Source organism: Martes martes, assembly GCF_963455335.1.
Source record: "Martes martes genome assembly, chromosome: 2".
Taxonomy (NCBI): Eukaryota; Metazoa; Chordata; class Mammalia; order Carnivora; family Mustelidae; genus Martes; species Martes martes.
Window position 1 is genome coordinate 107404646 of NC_137889.1, and position 26218 is coordinate 107430863.

Sequence of the window (26218 nt, forward strand, 5' to 3'; positions counted from 1 at the left end):
AAACTTTCGGATGGCGCGCCCCGCCTCCCGGAGGACCGCTCCTGCCACGCTGCGAGCGCGTCCCCGTTTCTGCTCAGGCGTAGCTGATTGGAGGCGGGCGGTGGGCGCGGCCAATCCGGGGCGCCCTCCGCCGTCCTTCTCCCCGCCCCCCGCCTCCCGGCGCAGTCAGCTCCGGGCGCCCGGGGAGCCGGCCCCGCTGTCAGCTTGCGGTCTCCAAGGGTCCGCCCGAGGAAGCCGAGGCTGCGGACGCCGGTGCCCGGCCATGGCCTCCCCCGGGCTGCCGCAGCCCCCCGCCGAGGGCTCGCCCTGGCCTCTGCGCCTGCTGCCCGCGCCTCCCCGGCTGCTGCGGCTGGACCCCACCGGCGGCGCGCTCTGGCTGCTCAGCCTCGCGGCGCTGCTCGGCTGGAGCTGGCTGTGGCGGCACCGGGCGCGGGGCATCCCCCCGGGGCCCACGCCCTGGCCCGTGGTGGGCAACTTCGGCTTCGTGCTGCTGCCTCCGTTCCTCCGACGGAAGAGCTGGCTGCACCGCCGGGCGAGGGCCGCAGGGACGGAGCCCTCGGCCCTGAGCCCGCAGTTGCTCCTGGCCGACCTGGCCCGCGTCTACGGCAACGTCTTCAGCTTCTTCATCGGCCACTACCTGGTGGTGGTCCTCAGCGACTTCCACAGCGTGCGCGAGGCGCTGGTGCAGCAGGCCGAGATCTTTAGCGACCGCCCGCGGGTGCCCCTAGTCTCCCTCGTAACCAAGGAGAAGGGTGAGCCGGAGCTTTGGGGGTTGCGGGCAGCGTGAATGCGCGATGAGGCGCCTCCTGCGCCCTTTCCAGCCGGCGCACCGAGCCCACTCGCACCCAGCCGCGAAGTGGGAGGGGAGCGGCGTCGCGTCCCGTTAACGGTGCCTTTAAGATCGTGCTGAGCTGCTGGATGGGTGACTCGATCACAGTCGGAGGTCGGAAGTAGGAAACCCACCGGAAAGTTAAGGAAGAGTAATGGGGACAGGGGTGGGGGTGGGAGGGATGTGTGAAAGCCAGGCTCTACCTTTCCAGGGATGTTCTGTCCTTCCCAGAACAAGGCCTCATTCTCAAGGCTGTGTCCCCAGGGGGAAACCTTGGCCGTGTTAGAAGGAGGCAGGGATATTCTTTACACCTTCTGAGTTCTGAATGAGAGCTCAAGAAGGTATTTTCCATAAGATAAAAGGTCCAGGAAACACGTTAGGAGCCTATTGGCAAACCTCTTTTACTGGGTTTGTAGCTTCTGATGTCTGCTTCTGGAAATCCAAGTTGGGCAGTTTTGAAGGTTGGGAAGCATGTTACCCACTGCAATAAAAGATCACATTTACCCTTTCCCTAACTCCATCCCTCCACCCCTTTGTTTATCAGTCTTACCCTTTGTCTTACTGGCTGGTAAACATCCCAGACTTTTTTTTGGTCTGAGTCAGATGTTAATTTAATTGCTTTTCATCAATCAGGTGTTACATTTAAATGTCTTTCCCTTCGGAAATTTTTTCTCACTTCCTATCTGAGTTAAGCTCCCTTTTGGAACCAATTTATGTGCACAACTGCTTTTCCTTTACTGCATTTAACAAAACTGGGGCTGCATAATTTTGTAACTGGATGTGGGTCTTCACCACTAGATTGACATCTCTAGGAGAATGTGAAATGCGGCATAAAGAGATCCAGGCTTTTTTGAATCTGATTAAGCCAGAGTTCTGCATCAGGCTTTTAAATGAATAGAAATGATGATCATAATGTTTTAAATATCCCACTGAAGGGGCGCCTGGATGGCTCAGTGGGTTAAAGCCTCTGCCTTTGGCTCAGGTCATGATCCCAGTGTTCTGGGATTGAGCCCCGCATCAGGCTCTCTGCTCAGCGGGGAGCCTGCTTCCCTTCCTCTCTCTCTGCCTGCCTCTCTGCTTACTTGTGATCTCTGTCAAATAAATAAATAAAATCTTTAAAAAAAATAAAAAATAAATATCCCACTGAAAAACAAATGTCACCGTTCATAATTCACCAACTTCGTGCCTTCACACATCGCTGCTGCTTCTACCTAGAATTTTCTTTCCATCTCATGGCTTCCTGGAGGACTCCTGTTTGCTTTGCTTTGCTTTTCTCTTATTTATTTGACAGAGATCACAAATAGGCAGAGAGGCAGGCAGGAGGAAGCAGGCTCACCGCTGAGCAGAGAGCCCGATGCGGGGCTCGATCCCAGGATCCCGAGATCATGACCTGAGCTGAAGGCAGAGGCCTTAACCCTCTGAGCCACCCAGGTGCCCCTCTCCCTTTTTATTAAAAAAAAAAAATTGTGGTGAGATCACATAACATAAAATTTGCCAGCTTAACTGTTTTTAAGTTCAGTGACATTAAGTCATTCACACTGTTGTGAAACCATTACAACTATCTGCAGAACACTTTTCATCTTGGAAAACTGAAACGTCATACCCATTAAACAAATATTTAAAAACTCCCTCCTTGGGACACATGGCTGGCTCAGTTGGTGGCGCATTCAGCTATGATCTTGGGGCCATGAGTTCGAGCCCCACATTGGGGATAGAGATTACTCAAAATTAAACAAAAACAAACAAACAAAAACCCTTCCTTCTTCTCTGTAGCCTCTGTTCTGTTTGCTGCCTCTACAAATGTGACTGTTCTAGGTACTTGATATAAGTGGTATCATACATTATTTGTCCTTTTGTGGCTGACATTTTTCACTTAGCATCATATTCTAAGGTTATTCCCTGTTGTAGCTTGTGTGAGAATTGCCTTCCTTTTTTTTTTTTAAGGTTTTTGTTTGTTTGTTTGTTTGTTAATTTATTTGAGAGAGAGTGTGAGAGAGAGCTTGAGAGGGGAGAAGGTCAGAGGGAGAAGCAGACTCCCCATGGAACTGGGAGCCTAATGCCAGACTTGACCTCGGGACTCCGGGATCCTGACCTGAGCTGAAGGCAGTCGCTTAACCAACTGAGCCACGCAGGCGCCCAATTGTCTTCCTTTTTAAGTCTGAATACTATTCCGTTGAATTTCTAGAACACATTTCGTTTAGCCTTTTGTCCCCTGATGGCGCTGGGGTACTTCTGCCTTTTATCGACTATGAAAAACACTGCTAGGAACATGGCACACATCCATTCAAGTCCGTCTCCATTTCATGCTTTTGGTAGAAACCAAGAAATAGAATTGACTGATCATATGGCAATTCTGTATTTAAGTTTTTGAGTATTGTCCTACTGTTTTCCATGGTGGCTGTGCCATTTTACATTCCGTGGAGGCAATGAACCAGGTTCCAGTCTGTCCACATCCTCACCCACTCTTGTTATTTTCCATTTTTTCATACCTGCTTGAAAGTCACCTCTTTGAGAATGTGTTCACTGACATACTTCTCCACTCCACCAGGAAGAAGTGAGCTACCCTTTCTCCATGGTTTCATTTTAAACTCTGCTCCTCTCCCACCCCTGGCCAGTCAGTCAGCACATCTCATCCCTTCCTCCTTCCTCCTGCAGATACAGTTCTACGTCTGTCCACTTGTTTCCATTTCCGTTGTCAGCACCCTCAGTCAGTACCATCATTTTTCATCTGACACTTGAAGCGTCTTAACTAGCCTGCTTGCTTCCACTCTAGTTTTTTATCCACACAGCAGCCAAAAGGATCTCTTTTTAAAAACCATGAATCAAACTTGACTCCAGCTCCATCCTTGACCTACTGTGCCCCAAACGACTTGGTCCCGCCTGCCTTTCTGACTTTAGCTCTTTTGATTCTGCCTTTACTTGTATATTTCTACCTGTTCTAGAAAAATTAAGCAGATTCCTGCCAACCTCGTGACTACTCCAGTCTGCTGGGTTTGTTGTCCTTGGACGTGGAATAACTTTTCACTTTAATCAACTCCTTATCCTCTCTCAGGCCAGTTGTCACCTTTCAGTCCTATTTTAGACACTGCCCAATATCACAACTTATTTTATCTCGTTCCTATTTCAGTCACTAAACACCGTGAAAATATTTAGGTTACTACAAGCCCCACCTACCAATGGGATATAAACTCTGTGAGGGCAAAGATTTGGTTCGTCTTGTGAACCACTGTTTCCCCACTTAATTGGTACAAGTAGGTAATCAAGAAATGAGTAGCTATGTGCATACAAGCATCTGTTGATGCATTTACATTATAATTTTTTTGCATGTCTGATGCACTTACTACTTTATATTGTAATTTTTTTTTTGCATGTCTATCTTTTCCTCTGGATTTTTTTTTTTAAAGGTATGAGTTAGATTTCCTTCTTTGAGGTCCTTCTTGGTGGATTTATGGTTTGCTGAAAATCTGTAAGAAAGTTTCTAAGTGTTAGTTGGGTCACAACTTATTATTAGATCCTTTATGTAGGAAGAGACTGGGAACCTGGGGTAACTTGGTGTTTCAGCATCTCAAAATATTCATTCCCGCAAGAGACAGGATTTTTTAGGTGATACTGCTCTGGTATTCTAACGGATGTGTGTTTGATCATGGGCTGTGAGTTGAGAAAAATACTGTGGCTGGTGAAGGTGATGGACAAGAGAAGGTGAAGGAAGAACCATAGTCACAAAGGAAATGCTTGTGGGGTTAACCTAGAGTAGAGAACAGATCATCTGAATAGGAAAATGGAGATAGCTGAGGAATGTTTTTAATGGAACTTTTTCAAGGGTGAGAATGTGAGTTTATTTTAAGATGTCCCTCGGGGTGGCTCAGTTGGTTAAGCAACTGCCTTCGGCTCAGGTCATGATCCCGGAGTGCCGGGATCGAGTCCCACATCAGGCTCCCAGCTCAGTGGAGAGTCTGCTTCTCCCTCTGACATTCTCCCCTCTTGTGCTCTTGCTCTCTCTCCCTCTCAAATAAATAAATAAAATATTAAAAAAAAAAAAGATGTCCCTCAAAGGTGGAAGGACCAGACAAATTCTGAGCAGACTTTATAGATCAAGAAATGGATAGACTGAAGTTATCAGCCTGAAGAAGAGAAGCCATGAGAGCTAAAGGCTGAGCTACTCGGCTACCTTTGGCTACTATTTCCAATGGTAGAATTATAAAATGTGAAGTTGCCTAGGAAAGAGATGTGTAGAAAATGGGAGAAAGAGATACGGTATTAGGAATTAATAATCAATAACATTGGATATAATAATCAATAACATTAGGAATTAATAATCAATAACATTAATTACATATATTACAATATATTGATTACAAGATATTTTTGGAGAATGTTGCTGCTAAAGTTGTAAGATGAGCAGAGAAGTGAATGTTTTATAAACAGTGATGTGTGCAGGTAGGCTTGAAATAGTTGACAGCACATTGCCCAAAAGTTCTAGAATGTAGGAGGTTGTTTATTTTGTTTATTATATTTGAATTTTTCAAAATGCCATGCTTAGACAAGTTGATCTTCTTTTAAGCCCATGAAAACTATAGTAAGCTAGATATGCCATAGAGGTATTTCACATTAGCCACAGCCATCATACTCTTTAATCTATCTAATTCTTTTCCTGAGTAGGAATAGGAGATAAAGTTACAAAATCAGAGCCAAGGCTACCAAAGAGTGCTTTACTCTAAGCGTGGTCTATTTCTTCTAACAGGTTTTGCACATCACATTTTTTTAAAGATTTTATTTATTTATTTGACAGACAGAGATGACAAGTAGGTGGAGAGGCAGGCAGAGAGTGAGAGAGGGAAGTAGGCTCCCTGCTGAGCAGAGAGCCCGATGCAGAGCTTGATCCCAGGACCCTGAAATCATGACCTGAGCCGAAGGCAGAGGCTTTAATCCACTGAACCACCCAGGCGCCCCGCACATCACATTTTTATTACAAAACATTTCAAATATGAAGTTCAGAGAGCAATATAAATTCATTTATTTACCACTCAGATTTGCTTCAGATTCATAAACAATACAGAGCTTCATTTGGTATTTTTTTTTAAACTTACATATGTTATTTATTTGTTAGTTTGAGAGAGTTCACGCAAGATCGGGGAGTGAGGGGTGAGGGGTAAAGATGGAAGAATCTTAACCTGTCTCCACAACCAGCATGGAACCCCGTGTGGGGGCTTGATCTCATGACCTTGAGATCATGACGTGAGCTGAAATCAAGAGTCAGATGCTTAACTGACTGAGCCACCCAGGAGCCTCGAAAGTATCTTTCTACTTCCAGTTTTTGTTAGCTGACTTATCTATTTCCTTGTTGATAGAAATTAGATCCTTTCTAATTTTAAAAGATTGCTAGGGGCTTTGAACAAGAGTGAAAGCAAGCTGCAGAGCCATAAAAATGGAAAGTAAGAGGAAATTTGGAAGAAGTTTAAAAGTATAGACTAGTCAGTGTTGACTACTTTAAAGGGGAACATGATGCAAAATGAAATTAGGAAATGAAGATAGAAAATGAAAGTTCATCTGGGGAATTTAAAAATGGACGAGGAAAGCAGGATAACCAAATTTTGTAGTAAGTGCAGTAAAATAGGTATTTGAAATCGTTATGAATTCATATCAAGAAGGCCTGAATTCCCACTAAGAGGGACATTTCTCTGACCCCACAGAAAAAAAGGACGAATATAATCAGTGGATGGATAGTGCCTTGTCTGCTTCAGGAGGAAGAAAACATATGTGTGATAAATGGAAATTGCGTCAAATTTAATGTAAACTAAGTATTTTTACTTTAGCGTGCGTATATTACTATAAAACATAAAACATGGAAAAGGAAAAAAAGTATTCCTTTCCATTCTTTCCAAATGGAATTGAAAATCATCTATGATCACTGTTATTTTGAGATAACCATTATTGGCATTTAAAAAAATTATTTTTATTAACATATAATGTATTATTTGCCCCAGGGGTACAGGTCTGTGAATCATTTATGTACTGTACTGCCCTTGTCTAAGCCTATTTGAGCTGCTTTAACAGAGGACCAAGCTGGGTGGCTTATAATCAGCAGAATTTATTTCTTAACAGTTCTGGAGGCTGGCAAGTGCAAGGTCAAGGTCCCAGCAGACTTGGTGTCTGGTGGGGGCCGCTTCCTAGTCCCCAGATGGCCCTGTGTAACCTCACACGGTGGAAGGGGAGCAAGGGAGATCTCTGGGGCCTCCTTTATAGGGACACTGACCTTATTCATGAGGGCTCGACCTTCATGATTTCAATCTCCTCCCAAAGACCTCCCTTCAGATACCATCACATTGGGCACTGGGATTTAACATATGAATTTGGAGAGGGACACAAACATTCAGCCTGTGGCAGCCTTCCAGTATTGTTTCTATTTGTATTTGTACATGTATTTTGTCCCTTTTTTAGAAGTGTAGATCCAATTAGCAACATATAATACATCATTAGTTTCAGGTGTAGTGTTCAATGATTCATCAGTTGCGTGTAACACCTAGTGCTCATCACATTTTACGTGTATTTTTTTTTCAAGATTTCTTATTTATTTATTTGACAGACAAGAGATCACAAGTAGGCAGAGAGGCAGGCAGAGGGAGAGGGGGAAGCAGGCTCCCTGCTGAGCAGAGAGCCCGATGTGAGGCTCTATCCCAGGACCCTGAGATCATGACCTGAGCCGAAGGCAGAGGCTTAACCCACTGAGCCACCCAGGTGCCCCTTACATGTATTTTTTAAACATGTATTTGCTTCTTTAAAATGGAGTCATATTCACATTGTTTTTGTCGCTTAAATTTTCTGAGTATATTTCCACATTATTCAGTATTCTCCTGCAAAGATCGTAAGAGCTGTACAACATTCCTTTGTGAGAATGTATCACAGTCAGTTTAGCCTATCCTGTATTTGGTTTAAGTGATTTTTGTTTCAACTGTCTATCACCTATTCCTCGGATGGGCTCTCCCCTCTGAGGATATCTTTCTCTTCACCACCCGTTTGTACCCACTGACTGCCGTCAGAACATGAGATGCCCTATCTATATGAACTCCCCTCTCTGGCCACAGTGATTAGTCAAGGGATAGACCCAGATCAAAGATGACTTGATCAGAATATCTTACCTCTCTGCACCAGTGGCTCATCTGTAGGCTGGGCACAGAACTCAACAATTTATATTTATGGTGTAGTTCAGAAACCTCAAGACACAAAATAAACCTCAGGTATCGAAATTGCTATCATCATGGAATACTGGACTGAAGCATTTGAATCCTCCTCCAACATTTTTCAACGTCGATCTGGCCTTTTCTCTCTGGTGGGGAAAACGGGAGATTAGGAATCCCAAGATAGCTCCTGATGCTTGGAAAAGGTGGTTTGCAATAGGAAAGAAGTGAAGCCGTGCAGAAAGTAGTGAAAAATCGGTGCAGGGAGAAAGAGTTGTGTGGGCTTTAGTCTTCTCCGATCTGATAACGCCCAGCTTTTCCTGCTTTTGTTTCCACAGCCTAATTGGCCTTTTTGCCAAACCTACTTCAGGATATATTTTTGTCAAACCTACTTAAGGATATATTTTTGTCATTCCCAACAAGGAGAGTCCTAATTTTTGCTTTGGAGCCATTTTTATGTTTTAGTGTTATCATCCTCCTTGAAATGAAGCCCTTGTATATATCCGTGAATACGGTTGCTTTTCAGGGCTAGGAGTGGAGAGGTCAGCAACTGTAGAAAGGGCCTGAATCTCTTTCAGACAGTCCTAAGACCTTAAGCCATTCTGGCTCCTAAATATGTGTGTTTTGTGAAGTTTGGAAGCTTGTGGCCATTAATTCTGTCCATGCCACTCTTCCGAGCATTCTCAGGCATGGTCTCCTTGGTCACCTCTTTTGTCTAGGATTTCATACCTGTCAACTTGTTGTCAGATGTCCCAGTCTTCAAATATTCGCCACTTCTGAGTAGGTTCTCTCCATCTCCTTGCCTTATCTTAACCTGATTTCCCTCTAAAGATAATTTAGCCCTTCTTGTAACATCCTCTTTAACTTTGCTCAAGTTTTTTATTTTTCTAAAATGTGCCTTCACACACACCTTTATTTACAAATGCGGCATCTGTTCACGTGTCCTCTCTTCCGAGAAGTGCCACCTTCCCTCAGCTGACGTGGTGTTCCTTCCTTTGTCTACATTACAGCTTCAGTACACCTCTGACATACAGCATCCAATCAATATATCCTAACAGTGCAGCATTCAATACAGTCCAACATAAAACATTCAATATTGTGCTCTCCAACTATGCAACTTCAGCACAGTCCAACAGAAAACATTCAAGACAACACATCCCAACAGTACCACATTCAACAGCGTATATTCCGACTCTGCAAATTCAGTACAATCCAACATACAGCATTCAATACAGTATGTAATTTCAGTACAGTCTAACATACAACAGTGGATATGGATTGTTGGTTGATCTAGTTGCTCAAAAGACTAACATCTTAAAAAGAGGTATTATCTCTTTTTAATTTATATTCCTCTAGTAACTGGCACATGGGGACTCTACATAAATACTGGAAAAACTGTTAGAAAAGAGGCATTTTAATAGGTAAAATATGTTTAAATACAAATGTACAGTTTGAAAGATAGTAGATGATACAGGCTGGAGACCTAATAAAAGAAAAATAGTTTCTTGAGAAATAGGACAAAGCACAGATGTCATATGTGATATCTTAAATTAGACAGCAGTTAAAATTAGTGTCAAATTTTGAAATGAGGAAAAAGAAGGGGACCCAATGTCTCAGTGCTGAATCAGCAAGACTTGGCCATGGTTAATTGCAGGAAGAGTGACTAAGCTGCAGTTGCCTAGGAAATAGTTTATGGGGCTTAATTGAATAAAGGGAGAGTTTTAGTGTCAGGAATGGTTAAGACATTTCCATTTCTTCTTTGTCTTGATAATCACACACCAAAACAGAAGGACTTTTAACAGAAGCACACACTCTGTCCATGGTGAAGTGAATCTACAATCTTATACCACAACATTCGAAGATAAAAAGTAGACCTAGGATTCGCCAATGACTTCATAGAGTGGAGGATGACCACTCCCTAAGTGTCTACATGGGGGAGGGGAGTATACTAGTGGAAGGTGAGACAGTTTACCCTGCAGAACCCCAGAAAGTCTCAGGAATTGGAGGTCCAGTGATTACAGGAGACAGGGATGAGCCACTGAGTTTGAAGTGCATATAAAATATAGCTAGACCAGTTCCTTACCACCATACCCACTCCCTCAGAAAACAAAGTAAATGCTCTGGGCACTCTTAGGTTTTAGTGACCCCTTGGACAAGGATGTGGAGTAGGTGGAGTGAGGGCAGGGAGATATGGCCTTCTATCACACAAGATGAAAAGTTGCCTCTAGATAAAAGAGAGGACTCTTGAAGAGATTCACTTTGAGTGAAAGATTGAATTTGACAAGGAACACCTGACAAAGCTGGCCACCAGCAAAAGAAAACAGGGAAATGTGTCTGTCTTGGCTTGGGCCCTGGCTGAGAAAGTGTTCTCTCCTACCAACAATCCCCGCTGCAAGTACCCTGCCATTTTAGTGCAAAAGAGCCACAGACTATATGTAACTGAATTACAGTGGTTCATTAACTGGCCCTGCTCTAGTAACCTTTATTTATAAACCCTGAAATTTGAATTTCATGTGTTTCGTCTATCATGACATACTGTTTTGATTTTTTCCCCCAACCATTTAAAAAGCAAAAACTAATCTTTGTTGACTTGTCATATAAAAAGAGGCAGCAGGCTGGATTTGCCCTGTGGGCTGAAGTTTGCTGATTGTTAATCTAGACTTTAAGTAAATGTGTTAAAAATTTGAGAGTGAGGATTCACTCTGTTTCTCGAAGTCAAAAAAGGGCAAGAGAAGAAAAGGAAAAGAACAGATACAGTAGGACAAAGTTCAAAATAATATACTAGAAATAAATTGGTAATTATATTAAATGTAAATGGAAAAATTGACTGGCTAAGAGATTGCTGGAATGACTATTTTTGTTAGAATGGATTTTTTAAAAACCCAAATGTAATATTAATAAATTTTTTAAAAGATTACTTATTTATTAGAGAGAACATGCATGAGAATGTGCACAGGGGGAGGAGCAGACGGAGAGAATCCCCAGGCAGAATCCCACTGAGTCTGGAGCCTGACCCTGCTGATCTCAGTGACCCATGAGATCACAACCTGAGCCAAAACCAAGCTGAAACTGACTGACCCACCCAAATGCCCCCAAATGTATGCTATTTTAAAAGAGACATACCCTTGTCATGTTCCTGATCTCAACGGGAAGGCTGTGAGTTTTTTCCCATTGAGGATGATATTTGCTGTGGGTCTTTCATAGACAGATTTTATGAAGTTCAGGAATGTTCCCTCTATCCCTATACTTTGAAGTATTTTAATCAGGAACGGATGCTGGATTTTGTCAAATGCTTTTTCTGCATCAATTGAGAGGACCATGTGGTTCTTCTCTCTTCTCTTATTGATTTGTTCTATCATATTGATTGATTTGCGAATGTTGAACCATCCTCGTAACCCAGGGATGAATCCCACCTGGTCATGGTGGATAATCTTTTTAATGTGCTGTTGGATCCTGTTTGCTAGGATCTTGTTGAGAATCTTAGCACCCATATTCATCAGGGATATTGGTCTGAAATTCTCCTTTTTGGTGTGGTCTTTGCCTGGTTTGGGGATCACGGTAATGCTGGCTTCATAAAAAGAGTCTGGAAGTTTTCCTTCTGCTTCAATTTTTTGAAACAGCTTCAGGAGAATAGGTGTTATTTCTTCTTTGAAAGTTTGGTAGAATTCCCCAGGGAATCCGTCAGGTCCTGGGCTCTTGTTTTTTGGGAGGTTTTTGATCACTGCTTCAATCTCTTTACTGGATATCGGTCTATTCAAGTTGTCAATTTCTTCCTGGTTCAATTTTGGGAGTTTATAGTTTTCCAGGAATGCATCCATTTCATCTAGGTTGCTTAACTTATTTGCATATAACTGTTGATAATAACTTCTGATGATTGTTTCTACTTCCTTGGTGTTAGTTGAGATCTCTCCCTTTTCATTCATAATTTTATTAATTTGGGCTTTCTCTCTTTTCTTTTAGATTAGTGTGGCCAATGGTTTATCGATCTTATTGAATCTTTCAAAAAACCAGCTTCTAGTTTCATTGATACGTTCTACTGTATCTCTAGTTTCTACCTCATTGATCTCTGCTCTAATCTTGATTATTTCCCTTCTTATGTGTGGAGTTGGTTTGATTTGTTGTTCATTCTCCAGTTCTTTAAGGTGTAGAGACAGCTGATGTATTCTGGATTTTTCAATTTTTTTGAGGGAGGCTTGCTTGGATGGCTATGTATTTCCCCCTTAGGACCGCCTTTGCTATATCCCATAGGTTTTGGACCGAAGTGTCTTCATTCTCATTGGTTTCCATGAATTGTTTAAGTTCTTCTTTGATCTTCTGGTTGATCCAAGCATTCTTTTTTTTTTTTTTTTTTTTTATTTATTTGACAGAGAGAAATCACAAGTAAGCAGAGAGGCAGGCAGAGAGAGAGATGAGGAAGCAGGCTCCCTGCTGAGCAGAGAGCCCGATGCAGGACCCGATCCCAGGACCCTGAGACCATGATCTGAGCCGCAAGCAAGGCTTTAACCCACGGAGCCACCCAGGCGCCCTGATCCAAGCATTCTTAAGCAAGGTGGTCTTTAGCTTCCAGGTGTTTGAGTTCCTTCCAGACTTTTCCTTGTGATTGAGCTCCAGTTTCAAAGCATTGTGATCTGAGAATATGCAGGGAATAATCTCAGTCTTTTGGTATCGGTTGAGTCCTGATTTGTGACCCAGTATGTGTCTATACTGCCTAGAGCAATCTATACTTTTAATGCCATTCCGATCGAAATTCCACCAGTATTTTTCAAAGAGCTGGAGCAAATAATCCTAAAATTTGTATGGAATCAGGAAAGACCCCGAATTGCTAAGGAAATGTTGAAAAACAAAAATAAAACTGGCAGCATCACGTTACCTGATTTCAAGCTTTACTACAAAGCTGTGATCACCAAGACAGCATGATACTGGCATAAAAACAGACACACAGACCAGGGGAACAGAGTAGAGAGCCCAGATATGGATCCTCAACTCTATGGTCAAATAATCTTCGACAAAGCAGGAAAAAATATACAGTGGAAAAAAGATAGTCTCTTCAATAAATGGTGCTGGGAAAATTGGACAGCTATATGTAGAAGAATGAAACTTGACCATTCTCTTACACCGTACACAAAGATAAACTCGAAATGGATAAAAGACCTCAACGTGAGACAGGAATCCATCAGAATCCTAGAGGAGAACATAGGCAGTAACCTCTTTGATATCAGCCACAGCAACTTCTTCAAGGTATGTCTCCAAAGGCAAAGGAAAAAAAAGTGAAAATGAACTTTTGGGACTTCAGCAAGATCAAAAGCTTCTGCACAGCAAAGGAAATAGTCAACAAAACAAAGAGGCAACCCATGGAATGGGAGAAGATATTTGCAAATGACAGTACAGACAAAAGGTTGATATCCAGGATCTGTAAAGAACTTCTCAAATTCAACACACACAAAACAGAAAATCATATCAAAAAATGGGCAGAAGATATGAACAGACACTTCTCCAATGAAGACATACAAATGGCTATCAGACACATGAAAAAATGTTCATCATCACTAGCCATCAGGGAGATTCAAATTAAAACCACACTGAAATACCACCTTACACCAGTTAGAATGGCCAAAATTAGCAAGACAAGAAACAACGTGTGTTGGAGAGGATGTGGAGAAAGGGGAACCCTCTTACACTGTTGGTGGGAATGCAAGTTGGTGTAGCCACTTTGGAGAACAGTGTGGCGATTCCTCAAGAAATTAAAAATAAGAGCTTCCCTATGACCCTGCAATTGCACTACTGGGTATTTACCCCAAAGATACAGATGTAGTGAAAAGAAGGGCCATCTGTACCCCAATGTTTATAGCAACAATGGCCACAGTCACCAAACTGTGGAAAGAACCAAGATGCCCTTCAACGGACGAATGGATAAGGAAGATATGGTCCATATACACTATGGAGTATTATGCCTCCATCAGAAAGGATGAATACCCAACTTTTGTTTATCAACATGGATGCAACTGGAAGAGATTATGCTGAGTGAAATAAGTCAAGCAGAGAGAGTCAATTATCATATGGTTTCACTTATTTGTGGAGCGTAACAAATAACATGGAGGACATGGGGAGATGGAGAGGAGAAGGGAGTTGAGGGAAATTGGAAGGGGAGGTGAACCATGAGAGACTATGGACTCTGAAAAACAATCTGAGGGTTTTGAAGGGGCGGGGGGGTGGGAGGTTGGGGGAACCAGGTGGTGGGTATTAGGGAGGGCACGGATTGCATGGAGCACTGGGTGTGGTGCAAAAACAATGAATACTGTTACGCTGAAAAGAAATAAAAATTTAAAAAAAAGTAGTGAATTAAATGGTGATAAAGGAAGCTTCTTATTAAACAGGAATATATAATAATTTTAAACTTACATGTACCTAACAGTATATATATACCTAAGAGAAAAGATAGATATGTAGATATAAAGAGCTACATAGCAGAATTCTGTAGCAAAACTTGCAGAATTGCAAAGAGAAGTTGGTAAATGTACCATTATACCAAAATATTTTAACATTAGTATTTGAATAATTGAGAGAGCAGGAAGATAAAAATTTGCTAAGGATACAAAAGATTTGATTCCAACATTTATCAGGTTTCTACTGGACATATAAAGAACCCTGTATCCAACAATTGATTTAGATAAAAATTCTTCTCAATTTTATTAAAATCAATCACATACTAGGCTAAAAAGCCTCATTAGTGCCAAAAATCAGTATAAGACAAATCAACTTAGGTAGCAAAAAAATTTAACAAAAAATTTTTAAACACGATTATAATGAAAATGCATGCAAACAATACTTGTGGACTGTAGCTTATGTGGTACTCAGAGGCAAATGTAGATTCTTAAGTTATTTATTGGGATAAAGGTCTGAAAACTAGTGAGTTAGATGACCAACTTTATATATCTGGAAAAGAATAAAAGCATAAAAGAAAAAAAAGGAATGTAGCATTGTAATTTTAGACAGATTCTTCCAGAGAGAAAGAGTATACACTGGCTCATTTCAGGAGGCCAGTATATTCAGACAAGTGTATTATGAGAGTGGAAATTTATTGGCCACGAAAAAAATATTAGGGGGTGGGGCGCCTGGGTGGCACAGTCGGTTAGGCATCTCACTCTTGGTTTCAGCTCAGGTCATGATCTCAGGGTTGTGAGATGGAGCTCTGCATTGGGCTCCACACTCAGCTTGGAGTCTGCTTTGGATTCTCTCTCCCTCTCCCTCTGCTGCTACTACTCTTGCTTTCTAAAATAAATAAATAAATCTTTTAAAAATATATTAGGAAATCAAATCTGACAATTAAAACCATAAAAAAACTGTAACCAAAATTGGATTTATTCTTGCATTGCAAGCAGCTTCAATTATCAGAAAGAAGGCAGTTTTCAAATCTATAAATTAAATGCAATTCCAGTGAAAATCCCCAAAGTTTTTTTAATAGAACTTGAAAAACAAACTGACTTCAAAGTTTTATAAAAGAGTGAAGATCCGGGGCGCCTGGGTGGCTCAGTGGGTTAAAGCCTCTGCCTCCGGCTCAGGTCATGATCCCAGGGTCCTGGGATCGAGCCCCACATCGGGCTCTCTGCTCAGCGGGGAGCCTGCTTCCTCCTCTCTCTCTGCCTGCCTCTCTGCCTACTTGCGATCTCTATCTGTCAAATAAATAAATAAAATCTTTAAAAAAAAAAAAAGAGTGAAGATCTAAGAATAATAATATTTTAAAAAATAGTTTTGAAAGAAAACAAGAAGGGGGGATTTCCTATTAGATGTTAAGACTTACTATGAAGTCTTATTTGTATCTTAAAAAAGTAACAGTGAGGGGCGCCTGGGTGGCTCAGTGGGTTAAAGCCTCTGCTTTCGGCTCGGGTCATGATCCCAGGGTCCTGGGATCGAGCCCCGCATCAGGCTCTCTGCTCAGCGGGGAGCCTGCTTCCTCCTCTCTCTCTGCCTGCCTCTCTGCCTACTTGTGATCTCTGTCTGTCAAATAAATAAATAAAATCTTTAAAAAAAAAAAGTAACAGTGATTAAGACAATGTGCAATAAGCACTTCATATCATAACTTGGCAAGTCATCTGTACACCGAAGATGTACATATTTTATGACTCATCAATCCACTGTTAGCAATGTCTTCAAAATTCTGAGGAAGTAGAAGAGGTAGAATCAATATGTTTTCCAAAAAATCTTAGAAATTTGCCTCCCATGCATTTTTGCTTTAGCAAAATCAGGGAAAGAAACAAGAAAGAGGAAGAAGTAGAATCCAGAATCCAGGAAGAAGTAGAAGCAACACAGGAGAGTCTAAGAAAAGTCCTAAATAATGCCACACAGAAGTCACCGGACACCTGAACAGAAGATTTGGGAAGGCAGCTGCTGTGGATTTGAGCAGATACGTGGCAGAGTCCAAAGAGAAAAGCTGAGTTGATAGATTGTCTGATTTGTTTGACCACATGGATGTCTATTTTGAAGGGCATTTTATGGAGGTGTTCAAGAGTGTGAGATTTAACCACAGAGAAGGGTCTGTATTTACAGCATCCCAGTGCTGGGCACACAGTCAGCATTCAGAAATATTTGTTAAATACGTGAAGCATGTCCTCAAAAGTACCAGAAATGACATTGATTAAAAATGAGAAAGGAGAGGGGCACTTGGGTGGCTCAGTCATTAAGCGTCTGTCCTCAGCTCAAGTCAGGATCCCAGGGTCCTGGGATTGAGCCCCATGTCAGGCTGCCTGCTCGGCGGGAGGCCTCCTACTCCCTCTCATACTCCTGCTTGTGCTCCCTCTCTCCCTGTCTCTTTCTGTCACAAATAAATGAAATCTTAAAAAAAAAAATGGGAAAGGAGAACCAGCTGGAACAATAAAGGGCCCATCGAAAATAAGAGGGTGAAATAGGTGATGGGAAATGAGTATTTGAAAACAATTTGATACAACATCTTGGAACAACTCTGTTGGGCTTTGGTGGTGGGACATGTATAACATAAGTGAGGATCAAATAAGGTGGAGTTCTGGAGACCTTGAGTTCAGAGGTTTTTAAATTAGGGCTATTGCCAGCAACAGACATTTTAGAGTACATGCCAGTTATTTGGATCCAAACTGATAGCCGGGGTTTATAATCCAGTTGGGTTGTTGATTTTTTCAGTTAATATTTAACAAGCTCCTCCTCTATCCCCAAAATGATGCCAGAAACTGGGATCTTAATGGTCAGCACAATCCAATAATGTCCCTGCCTCATTCTATTCAGAATGCTGAGAATATGGGAATCTCCAGCCTGAAGCACTTTTTAAGCCTGGATTTACTCTTAATGAAACCTAAGATTTGGAAATTTATGCCGACTCTAGAACTTGAAATTCTTTGCTTTTCATTTCACTGGGAGTTCCTACCTATCATAGTAAGCTTTATTGGATATGATTTTTGTTATTAGGAACATGTACTGTCTTGATAATTCAATTTTACTAATCATTCTTCTTGGCTGGTGATCTCTACCTGGGGCTGAATTTTGCACAAGGGACTTGGCAAACACAGGACACGCCTCATCATAGGTCCTGCTCGGTAGGATCAGGCACTGTTCTCTCTCACCTTCTTTCTCGCTGTCATTTTGTAGGGATTGTATTCGCACATTATGGTCCGGTGTGGAGACAACAGAGGAAGTTCTCGCATTCAACTCTTCGTCATTTTGGCTTGGGAAAGCTGAGCTTGGAGCCCAGGATTATTGAAGAGTTTCGGTATGTGAAAGAGGAAATGCAGAAGCATGAAGAAGACCCCTTCGACCCTTTCCCCATTGTCAACAATGCCGTCTCTAACATCATTTGCTCCCTGTGCTTTGGCCGGCGCTTTGATTACACCAATAGCGAGTTTAAGAAGATGCTCAATCTCATGTCGCGAGCGTTAGAAATCTGTCTGAACACCCAGCTCCTCCTGGTCAACATATGCTCCTGGCTTTATTATCTTCCCTTCGGACCATTTAAGGAATTAAGACAAATTGAAAAGGATATTACCACTTTCCTTAAAAAAATCATCAAAGACCATCGAGAGTCTCTGGATGTAGAGAACCCTCAGGACTTCATAGACATGTACCTTCTCCACGTGGAGGAGGAGAGAAAAAATAACAGCAACAGTAGCTTTAATGAAGATTACTTATTTTATATCATTGGTGATCTCTTCATTGCTGGGACTGATACCACAACTAACTCCTTGCTTTGGTGCCTTCTGTATATGTCACTGAACCCCGACGTACAAGGTAATTAACCTGTACCTCTTTCACTCAAGCAAAGCCAGAGTATTTAAATCGGTGTCAGCAGCTTGGGCGATCCTGTAGCTCCTGGCACTGAGCAGTGTCTTCAGGCTGGCAAACAAAGTGGAAATACTCGAATCCCATAGGGAGTGGGAAGGTGTTAACAGTGCAGCTCCCAAGTTTCTAGACAGTGGGGCTAACGTCATATCATCTTGCCCCTGTTTTAAATCTCTAAGGTCTGGTTGGGTGTGAAATGTATGCTAGTGGAAGACTTTTAGAAAACAAGGACCATCCAGGGCTAACGGGAGTTACAGTGATTATCTGAACCAGTCATCTTGTTTTGAAAATGGGAACCAGGGACCCAGAGAAGTTATGTGACTTTCCCGAGATCACAGAGCTATTTTGACCACATCAATACTGATAGGTAGAGTCTGGCAGTTCACAGTGGAAGACCAACAAGGAGGACAGTGTATTGCTTTTCTGTTGTCCTATAACAAATCACCACAAACTTAGTGATTTTAATGAGCATGAATTTGTTATCTTAAAGGTCTGTGTCTCACTGAGCTAACATCAGAATGTTAGTGGGGCAGCATTCCTTCCTGGAGGTTCTGGAGAAGTTTCCATTTCCAACTTCCTTGGCTCCTGGCTCCCTTCCTCCATCTTCAAAGCCAGAGATGTTACCACTCTTCTGAGCATTTCCTTTTACTCAGATCTCCCTCTGACACTAAACTGGGAAAAGTCCTTCGGTTTTAAAACCCATGTAATTAGCGCACACCCAGAAAATCCAGGGTCGTCTGCCCATCTCAAGGCCCTTTGTCAAATCACACCTGCAGGGTCTCTTTTTTGCCACATAAAAAGTAGCATTTTCCTAGGTTCTTGGGGGTTGGGCTGTGGACATTGCTGTGGGGCCATCTTCTGTCTATTATGAATAAGATCATGCTTACCTCATTAGTTAACTATTGACAAGTACCAAATTATCCCCAAATTTGGCAACTTGAAACAACCACCATGTACTATCTCTCATAGTTTCTGGGGGTCAGGAATCCAAGGGCAGCTTCACCCAGGTGGTCTGGCTTAGGGTTTCTCGCAAAGTTGTTGTCGAGATGTTGGCCGGAGCTGCAGCCATCTGCAGGCCTGACTGGGACCGAAGGGTCCACTTCTAAGACAGCGTGTCCACTTGACTGTTGGCTGCAGGCCTCCATTTGGGACTTTCCAGTAAGGCTGCCTGACTTGGCAGCTGCCTTCCCTCAAAAGAGAGCAAGTCCCGAGACAGGAGCCACCGTGTCTTTTATAACCTAAGCTCAGAACTGACCCGCCATCCCTTCTCCTTTATTCTGTGCATCACACAGACCACCGTGGTACAAGGTGGGAGAGGATGGTGGGAGAGGACCGTACGAGGATGTGAAACTGAGAGACAGAGATCCCTGGGGCCCACACTGGGCTACCTCATGTTGTCACATAAGGGCTAAGAGAGTCCGCTTACTATTCATATGAGGGAATGATTGAGAGGTCTCCTTAATTCCAGAATGCTTTCTCCTCTACCCATCTATCTGTCCTGCTAGCCACTTTTCAAAGTGGCAAGGTGGTACTTGGTCCCTGGGACCAGCTGCCTCTATTTGGAATGTGTGACCAATGCTTCCCTCCCCAAGGCTGAGTCAGGTCTGACCTGCCCACTTAGCAGTTGTGGGTATGACGTGATGGCAAGTATGCGTAGGACGGCAGTCTCAGTTCTCCTGGCTTATCTTCTGGATTATTATTTGTTATTGTTTAATTTTGTTTTGTTTTGTTTTTTGTTTTTATAATAGAAAAGGTTCAGGAAGAAATTGAAAGGGTCATTGGTGCTGACAGAGTCCCTTCCCTCACTGACAAGGCCCAGATGCCCTACACGGAAGCCACCATCATGGAGGTACAGAGGCTGACGGTGGTGGTGCCCCTCGCCATTCCTCACATGACCTCGGAGAAAACAGGCAAGTCTGTGATCCCTCTCCTTTGAGTGCCCTTGAGGGAAGCCCAGGCTCTTAATCCAAAGGAGTTGAAGTGATGGCGTGCAGACCATTCTGAGGGTTGAACATCATGTCGTGGATAAGCAAAGGTTATCCAGCTTACCAGGGAGCACTCTGGCCTTCGGCTATCAGTTATTCAGGTCCTGGTGGTCCTGTCCAGCTTGTTTTACAAACAGCTCTCCAGAGGTCAGGGTATGCACATTTATGCCGTCAAGCGCGTTCTGCTGCCATCTAAGATGGCTGTATGGGCGAGTTAACACAGGCCCCTCTCAAGTCTTCTTGGAGGATCGGAAGAGCTAGTCTATATGTGAAAGTAAGGATTTTAACTGGGAATTATCCTACTTCACCTTTTACAGTTCTACAACCAAAGCACAGATATTAAAGACTTAGAAGAGCCCTTCTGATTCTAAGGGCACCTGTTTCAACTTCTCACCTACACTGAAATGGGTCCATTTTGTCATGTCGTTGACACATAAGGACCCAGACTCTATGTAAACTCCCTCATAAGAAGGAACTTACCTCCTCTGGAGACAGGCCATTATGTAACAGGCTTAAATATAGTCATAAGGCAGTTGTAGGAGTCAATACCTTATAAATAACATTGGATCACTTCATGTTTTCAAATTGATACACTGGGTGTGCATGTGAACTTGTCAGCTGCTAAGAGCCTGCACTGACTTCCCTTTACAGCTGACCCTTGGACAACACAGTGTCAATTTCATGGGTCCACTTATACGCAGACTTTTCTCAATAAAAATATTGGAAAAATTTTTGGAGATTTGTGACAATTTGAAAAAATTCACAGGGTGAACTGTGTAGCCTAGAAATATCGAAGAAATTAAGAAAAAGGTATATCATGAATGCATAAACCATATATGTAGATATAATTTATCATTTACTACCATAAAATACAGTTGACTCTTGAACAGCATGAGTTTGAACCATGTGGGTCCTCTTACATGCAAATTTTTTACCCTACAGTATTGTAAATTTATGTTCTCTTATAATTTTTTTTTAGTATCATAAAATTTGTAAGTCTTTGGAAAGTTTATCTGGAATGCCCTATGATTTCTGTTTCAGTGTTTTCTCTTATTTGTAATGTTTTTCTGGTTTGATTTAATTCATTAACTCAACATCTGTTAGAGCAACTCCTGTGCCTTACGTCGGTCTAGGTCCTAGGAGCATGTGGCGAGGATGCCAGTTGTTAAGGTCTGGCCCCTACCATCCAGCACCTCAGTGTTTAGTCTCCACAAGTTAAGTAGCTAGATATGTAAGTGGATTTTTTTTTTCCAGATAGTGATGTTTAGGGAGAACTACTAGTAAGAACGTGTTGAATGACACTGGATTTTTTTGTTTGTTTGTTTTAGTGCTCCAAGGATATACCATTCCTAAAGGCACAGTGATATTACCCAACTTGTGGTCAGTGCACAGAGACCCAGCCATTTGGGAGAAACCAGACGATTTCTACCCTAATCGATTTCTGGATGATCAAGGACAACTTATTAAAAAAGAAACATTTATTCCTTTTGGAATAGGTCAGTTCAACTTTTATTTTCTTAATGGCATAATTAAAGAGGGAGAACTAAAAGAATCTTTTGTCATTTCATGATATTGTTTTAAAAATAATTCTTTCTTGGGGAGCCTGGGTGGCTCAGTCGGTTAAGCATCCAACTTTTGATTTCGGCTCAGGTCGTGATCTCAGGGCTGTGAGATGGAGCCACGAGCTGGGCTTGAGCTCCGTCAGCATAGAGTCTGCTTGAGACTGTCTCTCCCTCTCCCCCCACTCGTGGTCTTTCTCTCTCTAAAATAAATAAGTAAAATCTTTAAAAATATTTATTTTCTAAGATTTTATTTATTTGACAGAGACACAGCAAGAGAGGGAACACAAGCAGGGGGAGTGAGAGAGGGAGAAGCAGGCTTCCCGCTGAGCAGGGAGCCCAACACAGGGCTCAATCCCAGGACCCCAGGATCATGACCTGAGCTGAGGGCAGATGCCTAATAATTGAGCCACTCAGGCATCCCTAAAAATATTTCTTTCTTAGCAAACAAATGTAAGAGAAGAGGTAAATAACCAAAATAGTACAGCCCTACTATATTCATCTCGGATTTTAAAAACAAAATGAAAGCAATTGGCGTTAAATCCTTAAATATGACTAGAAATCTCCCTTTCTGAGCTGCCTCGGTGATTATTTGAGTCCCAGGAAACTGTTGGTGTTAAGAGCATCTTGTTACCTTCTGATGGGCTGGTGGCTGAGAGGCTGGGTTCTGGAATCTCATCAGTCCCTCTTTCAGACACCTGGATGAACACGTGCAGGATTCTTTCTATAAAAGAGGAATGCTCCAGAGAGTCTCATCTGACTCGTTCTCTCTTTAATCTTCCAGGCAAGAGCAAAGGAAAGAGATAAAGTAGGTCTGAAGGAGACAGAGTAGCCTGGATCTATCTCTAGTTCCTATCTAGAATGAGGATAGGTTTTCATGAGCAGGAATTAAAATGTGAACTAAGTAAATAAAAATTTGGACCAGCATATTCTCTGGGAAGCCATGAGGTATATGTGGCCATTTTATTTGAAAACTCTCTATATCTGCATATAAAACACTTATACTTGAGATATATAAAATTGCTCTTCTCGAGATAGGAAGAGCGGGGGTATTCTAATCCCAACTTTTTCTTCTGGTCTCATTTTTAGGGAAGCGGGTATGTATGGGAGAACAACTGGCAAAGATGGAATTGTTTCTGATGTTCGTGAGCCTAATGCAGAGTTTCACCTTCGCTTTACCCAAGGATTCTAAGAAGCCCATCTTGACTGGAAGATACGGTCTAACTCTAGCCCCACACCCGTTTAATGTAATCATTTCAAAGAGATAAAGAACTTGCCCAAGAAGAGAATGTAAATACATTTCCTCCTCAACAGAGCCTTCCTTCTGCAGTTGACGACTGACCCAGCAACACAGTGGCCTCCGGTCAGGCTCGGCCGAGAGGGAGACCAGAGCGTGGGTAGAGCTTGCATCATCTTGGGCCATCCCTCAGCACGGTGCTTCTGTCAGTAACGCACGTCTGTGACTTAGTGGATGGGGACCCAGGTGCTGGGTTGGGAAGCAGGAGATCCAGATTTGTTCCCCTGTGGCTTCAACCAGTGAATATTCCTCCTCATCACTCAGTGCCTCAGTCATTCATGCATCCAGCAAGGTTAAGAAAACGTGCCTTCTCTCCCTCCTCACCCCTAAGGAAGGTCAAATGCCACGTGTCTTTCCCGACATCACCAAAACACTGTTAAGTATGGAAGAACGAATTCAGAAGCTGAAGGAAGACCCTCCATCTTCAGACCTGTGACAACACAGAAGCGGGGTTCCAACTTAAATACTTTGCCAGAGAAGGATGTGGGTTTCGGTCATGATGAGTTAGAGCTTTTCTCCCCACAGATTGTATGTTGGTCCTGGGAGGGGGGAGGCTTGTTTTGTTACTGTTGTCTTTTCGTCTGTGATTTAGTTTTTTACATTTTATAGACATGAACTAGGGACATGCATGCCCTTGTCAGGTGTGGAGAGGAAGGGCTGTTGTTTGGATGTGTATGTCTGCCTTCTGTTTCAACTACTGGCGAAAGAGGCAGCTTCACGGTGCCGAGTTGCTCTCTGCTGAGTTGCTTGAGGGGATATAGCTCTACCTTTCCACCTGAGCCCTGAATAGTAAGCTTGGGAATTGTGATACTGGGATTCCTCAGGGAAGGATACAGACTGTGACAAATATGCTTTTCTTGTTCTCCCTTCCCCGGGGTTTTGTCTGTCTCACCTTAGTACTTCTCAGAGACACAGAGGCATTCTGAATCTTGTTAAGAGAACTGCATCACTCCTTAATAAGGACGGTCCCTCTAGAAGAGTGGTTCTCAAAAAAGGCACTGACCCCTTTCAGGGGGTACTTGGAAATGTGTAAGTGCATCTCTGGTTATCACAATGATGAGGGAGCTGTTGGCCTTTTCCCACCTTGCGGCCAGGATGCTAAGAGTCTGAGCAGACCTGAACCAGGAAGAATAATCCTGCCTCCTCTGCCAGTATTTCCCCAGCGAGGGCATGCTCCGAAGAATGGCCAGCGCTCTCCTGGATTCTCCCGCATAGCCCTCCTGACAGAGAAGTAACCACAATCCTAAGACGCTCACCCACAGTTTGGAGCCTTCCCTCCTGCTGGCACCACACTTGGGGCTTTCCTTGTAGGCCTGCATAATTCTTACAGAAACTCTAGTAAGAAGACATCATTTTGTAGCTGATAGAGCTGAGCGTCAGCCAAGTGAAGGTACCTAGTTAGAAGGTCCCGCTGTTCATTTCAGACCTACAAGTCCTTGTGACTGGAGAGTTCTGTCCAAACAACTACTCTGTAGTGCTGCCTCCTGGGCCATGGGAGTCTGCTCGGCGTTTTCAGTGCAGATGGATGAAGTCCAGACAAGTCTCTAGGTGCCTTGAGGACTTTTGTCAGCTAAAAAAAAAAAAACCAACAAAACAAATAAACAGACTGTCCAGGAATTGTGAGCGAATGGAGCAGTTATGGTCTAGATTTGTGATGAGACGATGCATGTGTTGTTACACTGTATCTTGAGCAGGACAGTTTGTTCCTCATCTGGAATTTTATATGCGTTTGAATTGCACTAATAATTTGGCATTAGCAAGTTCATTACTCCTTAATTTATGCATACATTTTCAACATTCCTTACCAAGTAGTTTGTAGCTTACTTGGGGAAAAAAAAAAAAAGCAAACAAAAACCTGTTCTGTGAGATTTTGTTGAAATGAGATGTTCCTTAAACTTTTAAATACAGTGCCTCAGACTGTAGCATTTTAAAAACATCTTTATATGGTAAGTCACTGAAAGGACTGTTAACACTTTCCTTGTATATGTTGGCATTTTACGATTTTGTACCTTTCGATTTATTTGATGTATAAAAATAATAGTAATTTGTTTTATATATCTTCCAAATACCTAGTTTTTAATCCTCATCCTTAACATAATTTTTGGTGCTTTCATTAAACTTTCAGTTTTAACTGAAATAGTATCACATCTGGTTTTTTATTTCTTGTTTTAACCGCTAAACAAGAAAATTTTTAAACTTAATGTCTAGTTAGGAAATGGAAGAGGGAGCAGACCTCCAAAGAGAGAAAGATGGTCACAGTGTAACAGAAACATGGCTTTTAAACTGGAGGATACTTCTTTTAACATCTCCCCCTCAGAACACAGTTACTTTCAGGACTGATCTGCCCCTCAGGTTTCTGATTTCCCGTACCCCAATCCAGCCTTATTTGAGGGAGGGATGAATCTACAGAAGCCCACTGTGGCAAAGTAGTGAGTATTTGTCTAACACTTCTCAGCTCTGGGAGAAGAATTTTTTTAAATACCTCAACCTGTGGATTTTGCCCACAGATGAGCCCACTGATGGCTTTTTCCTTGTCCCACTCTTCCTCCTCTCATAGCTCAGAGGTCACCTCCTCTCAAAAGTGGCGTTTTTGGAGAACTCCCTGCTGTAGCCTAATGTTTGTGCATCCCCTCTAAATTCACGTATTCAGGCCTAATCCCAGTGTGATGGTGTTTGGAGTGGGACCTTATGCAGGTGACTAGGTCATGATGGTGGAACCCTCATGAAGGGCTTAGTGTCCTCATAAAAGAGGCTCCTGACAGCTCCCTTGCCCCACTGCCATGTGAGGAGCCATGTGAAGATAGCCGTCCATGGGCCAGGAAGTCGGCTCTCAGCAGATCCTCTGCCCTGATCTTGGACTCCCAGCCTCCAAAACTGTAAGAAATACATTTCTGTTATTTATCGGACAGCCAGCCTGGTATTTTTGTTCCAGCAGCCCACACAACGCTGCCTAAACTCATCACCCAGTTCCTCCAAGCCCTCCTTACTCTTTATGGTTACTCCGTTTCTTTAAACTCTCAGCTCCTACAATCTGCTCCACCTCCTGCCAGTTTAAAAATCTTGATGCACAAGTT

General features: G+C 42.6%; 1 protein-coding gene across 1 annotated transcript; it reads left to right on the forward strand.

The window, feature by feature from the left end:
• The first annotated feature begins 167 nt into the window (after positions 1 to 167).
• CYP2U1 (cytochrome P450 family 2 subfamily U member 1) lies at positions 168 to 25286 on the forward strand. Its single transcript, XM_080797385.1, has 5 exons — positions 168 to 752; positions 17617 to 18252; positions 20052 to 20213; positions 21617 to 21784; positions 22937 to 25286. Exons 1-5 carry the CDS (start codon positions 263 to 265, stop codon positions 23113 to 23115), a joined length of 1635 nt encoding a protein of 544 aa, XP_080653511.1. The 5' UTR covers positions 168 to 262; the 3' UTR covers positions 23116 to 25286.
• The last annotated feature ends 932 nt before the right edge of the window (positions 25287 to 26218 follow it).

Bases quoted from the DNA above. Each gene is read 5' to 3' on its own strand.
- CYP2U1 (XM_080797385.1), top strand. From the start codon at position 263: ATGGCCTCCCCCGGGCTGCCGCAGCCCCCCGCCGAGGGCTCGCCCTGG. The intron at 20,214-21,616 runs GCAAGTCTGTGA...TGTTTGTTTTAG, and splicing joins CATGACCTCGGAGAAAACAG to TGCTCCAAGGATATACCATT. The intron at 21,785-22,936 runs GTCAGTTCAACT...TCTCATTTTTAG, and splicing joins ATTTATTCCTTTTGGAATAG to GGAAGCGGGTATGTATGGGA.